General features: G+C 39.1%; 1 protein-coding gene across 1 annotated transcript in view; it reads left to right on the top strand.

Annotated features, from left to right (window-relative positions):
* Positions 1 to 5,440, top strand: part of CNTN4 (contactin 4) — a 522,574-nt gene that overhangs the window by 440,982 nt on the left and 76,152 nt on the right. The window contains exon 11 of the mRNA XM_055079827.1: positions 1,816 to 1,943. Coding sequence (XP_054935802.1) covers positions 1,816 to 1,943 — 128 coding nt within the window. The remainder of the gene's footprint in view (positions 1 to 1,815; positions 1,944 to 5,440) is intronic.

Raw genomic sequence — 5,440 nt, 5'->3', positions numbered from 1 at the left:
ATCGGCAGGCGGACTCTCAACCACTGCGCCACCAGGGAAGCCCCCCTAAGAGCCTCTGAGAAAAGTATATGCAGCATTTATGACCCAGTGCATCTAAATCCCTTGATTTTAAAATGTTTAGCCAAAATTCTATTAAGTAAAGCTGTGCCCATCCTAGTCCTTTTGTAAAGGACTCTGTTAAGGTTGGAACTAGTGCCAAGTGGTTCAGTGACTCTGAATTCCTATAGCATAATATTGATTTTTCTTTTATGATATTTATTTACTTATTCACTCCATCACTTAACAGATGCTTACAGGGCATCTGCTACATGTCGGTCCTGTGTACTAGATCCAGGAGATTGAGTCCTCAAACAAACACAGTCCCTGCCCTCAGAGAAGCTGATATTCCATGTGATAGGACAGTTAACTAGTAAACAAAACTTCTGGATTGTGTTGAATGGGAGGAAACAAAGTGGCTGCAGGAAAAGAGAATAACAGGAAAATGGAAATTCACTTTAGAAATGTGAGTCAGGAAGAGTCTATAAGGAACAGCTATCTCCAGGTTGAGGTCCCGAGAGGGTGTGAAGGTGACAGCTGTACCTTGAAATCAAGGCAGACAGAACAGCAAACAGAAAGGTCCTGATGTGGGAAAGGGGTTCAGATACTCTAGGAACTTGCAGAAGACCAGTGTGACTAGAGTTCACTGAAGGGTAGAAAGATTAAGATGAAATAAAGTAGGCTAGAGAAGGGCAAAGGGCAGATCCCTTAGGCTTTGTAGGTTCTAGGAAAGAATCTCTTCTGAGTGCAACTCAGAGCCAAAGAAGGATCTTTAAGCCTGGGCGGTGACGTAATCTGATCTATGTTTTAAAAGATCCCCTGGCCACTGACTGAAGAATGCATTTGAGGGGCAGGAGTAGAAATAGACAGATCATTTAAGAGGCTGTCGTGAGGGTTGGGTGAAAAAGAGGGAGCAGAAGAGATAGACAGAAGTGGGTAGATTTGAAAGATACAATGAAGATTCAACAGGCATTTACCTTGAATGGGCCATCTGTGTACATTTCTTATTTCTCCAACTAGCCTCTAAGCCATGCTGTATGTCTTATTCATCTTTGCATCTCTCCCTTCAGCTGTAGTTAAGTTTAAAACAGGGTTCTCTCGAATCCTTCCTGTTCCAGTTTTGTGTCTGTCAGTGAAAGTGTTTCCTTCCCACCTGGTAGTAGATATTTGTCCCTAATTGTTGGCCATGAGATGTGCCATCTACATTTGCTATTTTGCCAAAGTCATACCATGTTGTGGAATATTTTAATTTTTTAAGTTCAGTTTTTGCATCTTTTTAAAAGTGTATTGTCAAAAAAAAAAAAAAAAAAGTGTATTGTCTGACATATTTTAGAAAGAAATATGCTTAATAATAATTCATTTAATTTAAGCTTTCTCATCTAGAAGAAAACACTTTCAATGAAATTGCATAAAGTGGCCAATCAAGGGATTTTTTTTTTTCTTATTCTTCAGCAGTTTTAAGACTAACGGTGATCTACAGTAAGCCTTCTCTTTGCATAATGTGGTTAGAGCTGCCGAAGAGAGAGAATGGTTACAACCTGTCTCCTATTTCTAATAGTTATTCCAACAGACTGTTGAGACCATATTAGCAAGAAAAGTATTAAAAGTACTAAGTCATGCATCCTAATCATGTGTATGTAGACGAATATCCTAAAGATGAAGCTGTCAAGTGATGTAGCCATGAATTGATAGTTTGAAAATGACAGAATGACAGAAATAATTTCCATTTGGTCATATGGGATAAACTTACCATTTGGGGTTTATTTGCTTTGATTTCAGAATTACCATTTCTGAAGATGGAAGCCTCAGAATCGTCAATGTGACTAAATCAGATGCTGGAAGTTATACCTGCATAGCCACTAACCATTTTGGAACTGCTAGCAGTACTGGAAACCTGGTAGTAAAAGGTAATGACTAACCCAGAGAACATATAGACTAACACGTGTGTCCTCATTTCAAACAATGAAATCTATTGAAGTGACATCCTTCATATTAATATGTACAGATACCACTGTGTTGTTAAATTAATTCATCATGGCAAACATGATATGATGAATAATTCTTAGAGAACTGTTGATAATGCATATGATTGAAAAGCTATCTTATTTCAGAATCATCCAGTACAATTTTGAGAATTACAGCCATTGTAGCTATTATAGTATTGTAACTAATGTTATCTTCAATCCTTTAATTAAATTTCTTTCAAGTCTCTATAGATTTGGAATTCATGTCTAGGAACACTGTGCTAACAAATTAGAAACCCACGACTCAAATACTAATTTTAGCTAACATTGTTTAAGCAATGACATTGGCGATTTTTTAAAAGAGCTGCCTTGGTTATTCAGAGGTATGGATGTGGATTATTATACTAATAAAGGGCTTTGACCACCTCTGTGTTTTGCTTCAGTCACCCAGCCAACCCTGTCAGTTTTAAAGAAATGAAATTTTCCACATCCCTTAGCCTGGGTGCTTTATAGTAGAGACAGAAAGTCCTTTATGCTCTTGGCATGGCACAGGATGTAAGTCTGTTCCAACACCAGGTTGATGGGATAGGCTGAAAGTACCAAGTAAGAATTGTGAAAGATGAGATTTTGATTTACATTTCATTTGCATTTCTATCACTTTATATCTTGCCCCGGAGTCAGGGACCTTGGCAATGATCTGACTGAGGAAGATAAAGCTTAGGCTGGTGAGTTTCTCAGGGTCACCAGTAGCAGAAGAGGAATGTGAACCCAGGAATCCTGCATTCCCCCTAGTTCTTTCTACTGTGCCAGGAAATCTTACTCATTTTTCCTGTTTCTCTATAATAGATACAGATGTGTTATAGCATATTTATTTTTTCCCTGTTGCCCATTTGTAGCTCCCTCTGTGAAGTAAGATAGCCTAAGGCAAATAAAAATATCCCCAAAAGAATATTTGCCTCTATTTTAATTTAAAGAAGAAAGCTAAAAATTACCTAATTACATATTTCAGAGTCATTAGAAGTTGGAAAAGTACTGCCACTTATGGAAGCCTTTTTATCATAAACATACTTGTCTATGCAGATAGAAAACTGTAAGTTCAAGAGTCAAATGTAAATCTGTATTTGGATGGACTCCAGCTATTTCAACCTATTATTCACTCTGAGCAATAGTGTGGGTATGTGACTATGTGTTCGTTCTGTTTCACAGGGCAGAGGAAACAGAAGTTAGATAATACTTGTAAAACAAAATTTCAACTAGACGTCTTTGCTAATGTATAGCTTTCTCAGCTACAAAAGGAAACTTAGTGCTGAACTAGGACCAGGAGGAACCCCAAGGTTTCAGAGCTGATTAATGACGGAGCTGACACCTAACTATAGATGATTTGCTAGTTATGGAGATAAAAGAGAAGAGTAGGTAGAAGTCTTCAGTAGTAATGAAGAGGCTGGGCTTAGAGTCAGAGAGATCTGGCTTTGAATCTCATTTCTCCCACTTACTGGCTCTGTGACCTTGGATGAGATAATTAACCTGTGTGGGGATAATAGCACTGCTGACATCTTCGGTGTTTTTTTTGTTGTTGTTGTTGTTGTTTTTGCGGTACGCGGGCCTCTCACCATTGTGGCCTCTCCCGTTGCGGAGCACAGGCTCCGGACGCGCAGCCTCAGTGGCCATGGCTCACGGGCCCATCCTCTCCGCGGCATGTGGGATCCTCCCGGACCGGGGCGCGAACCCGTGTCCCCTGCATCGGCAGGCGGACTCTCAACCACTGCGCCACCAGGGAAGCCCCTTCGGGTTGTTTTGATGACTGAGATTATCCATATGCACCGCTTAACATGGTGCTTGGCACTTAGGAAATACTAGTAGTTGCTTTGCTGTTGTTGTTTGTATTTTAACAAAATGTCTATACATACCTTCTACATCTTATTGAAATGGAAATTCATGAAGTTTCCACCCATTAGGAGAATCAGTAAAGACAAGGGAGTCTGCCACAAACACATGACTGAGACTGTGAAGGACTATGAACACCTGAGCAGAGACGCCATATATATGCTGCTACGTATTGTTGAAACTGGAGTATTTTCACATGTAGGCATAAGTTTTGTCCTGTGTTTGGTTAGTATCCTTCTTATAAACCTGACTTCCTCAGCTCTCAAAATACTAGGAAGAAAGGAAAGTCCTATCTTTCCCATCAGAGTCCATCTCCCAGGAGTACCACCAGCCCCGGGATAAAAACATTCCTAACCATGCATAGAGTTCCCCGCTGCTCCTCTTGTAGTGAATTATGATACAAAGCTTAGAGAGACACCAATGATGAAACGCACAATGATCGCGTCCTTACTTGGGTGGATATAAATGTTGCTGACATAGTAACTTCTACCTATGTTAAGAAACTTAACACTTCATTTTTTGCCTCCTAGTAAAATGTAAACAGTGATTCTGTATGTATGATATAATAGATTATTTTAGGCAATCCAGAGTTAAAGTGTTTTTTTTAGTTTAAGTAATTATTTCTTTCAGTGTATATTAGGGAAATGCTAGTTGTTTTTTTTTTTTTTTCTCTTTGTTCCTGTGATCTGGTTCACATCTGCACAAATTTCTTTTTTTTTTAAATTTTATTTATTTTTTTATACAGCAGGTTCTTGTTAGTTATCCACTTTATACATATTAGTGTATACATGTCAATCCCAGTCTCCCAATTCATCCCACCACCACCCCCATCGCCACTTTCCCCCCTTGGTGTCCATACGTTTGTTCTCTACATCTGTGTCTCTATTTCTGCCCTGAAAACTTGTTTATCTGTACCATTTTTCTAGGTTCCACATATATGTGTTAATATACGATACTTGTTTGTCTCTTTCTAACTTACTTCACTCTGTATGACAGTCTCTAGATCCAGCCACCTCTCTACAAATGACCCAATTTCGTTCCTTTTTATGGCTGAGTAATATTCCATTGTATATATGTATCACATCTTCTTTATCCATTCCTCTGTCAATGGGCATTTAGGTTGCTTCCACGAGCTGACGCGAACCCGGTTCCCCTGCATCGGCAGGCGGACGCGCAACCACTGCGCCACCGGGGAAGCCCTCTACTTTTAATTTTTTAAGGAACCTCCATACTCCTCTCCATAGTGGCTGTATCAATTTACACTCCCACCAACAATGCAAGAGGGTTCCCTTTTCTCCACCCACTCTCTAGCATTTTTTGTTTGTAGATTTTCTGATGATGCCCATTCTAACTGGTGTGAGGTATCATTATAGTTTTGGTTTGCATTTCTCTAATAATTAGTGATGTTGAGAATCTTTTCATGTGCTTCTTAGCCATCTGTATGTTTTCTTTAGACAAATGTCTATTTAGGTCTTCTGCCCGTTTTTGGATTGGGTTTTTTTTTTTTTTTATATTGAGCTGCATGAGCTGTTTATATATTTTGGAGATTAATCCTG

Source organism: Physeter macrocephalus, chromosome 18 (genome assembly GCF_002837175.3).
Source record: "Physeter macrocephalus isolate SW-GA chromosome 18, ASM283717v5, whole genome shotgun sequence".
NCBI lineage: Eukaryota > Metazoa > Chordata > Mammalia > Artiodactyla > Physeteridae > Physeter > Physeter macrocephalus.
This window is presented reverse-complemented; position numbering and strand designations above follow the sequence as displayed.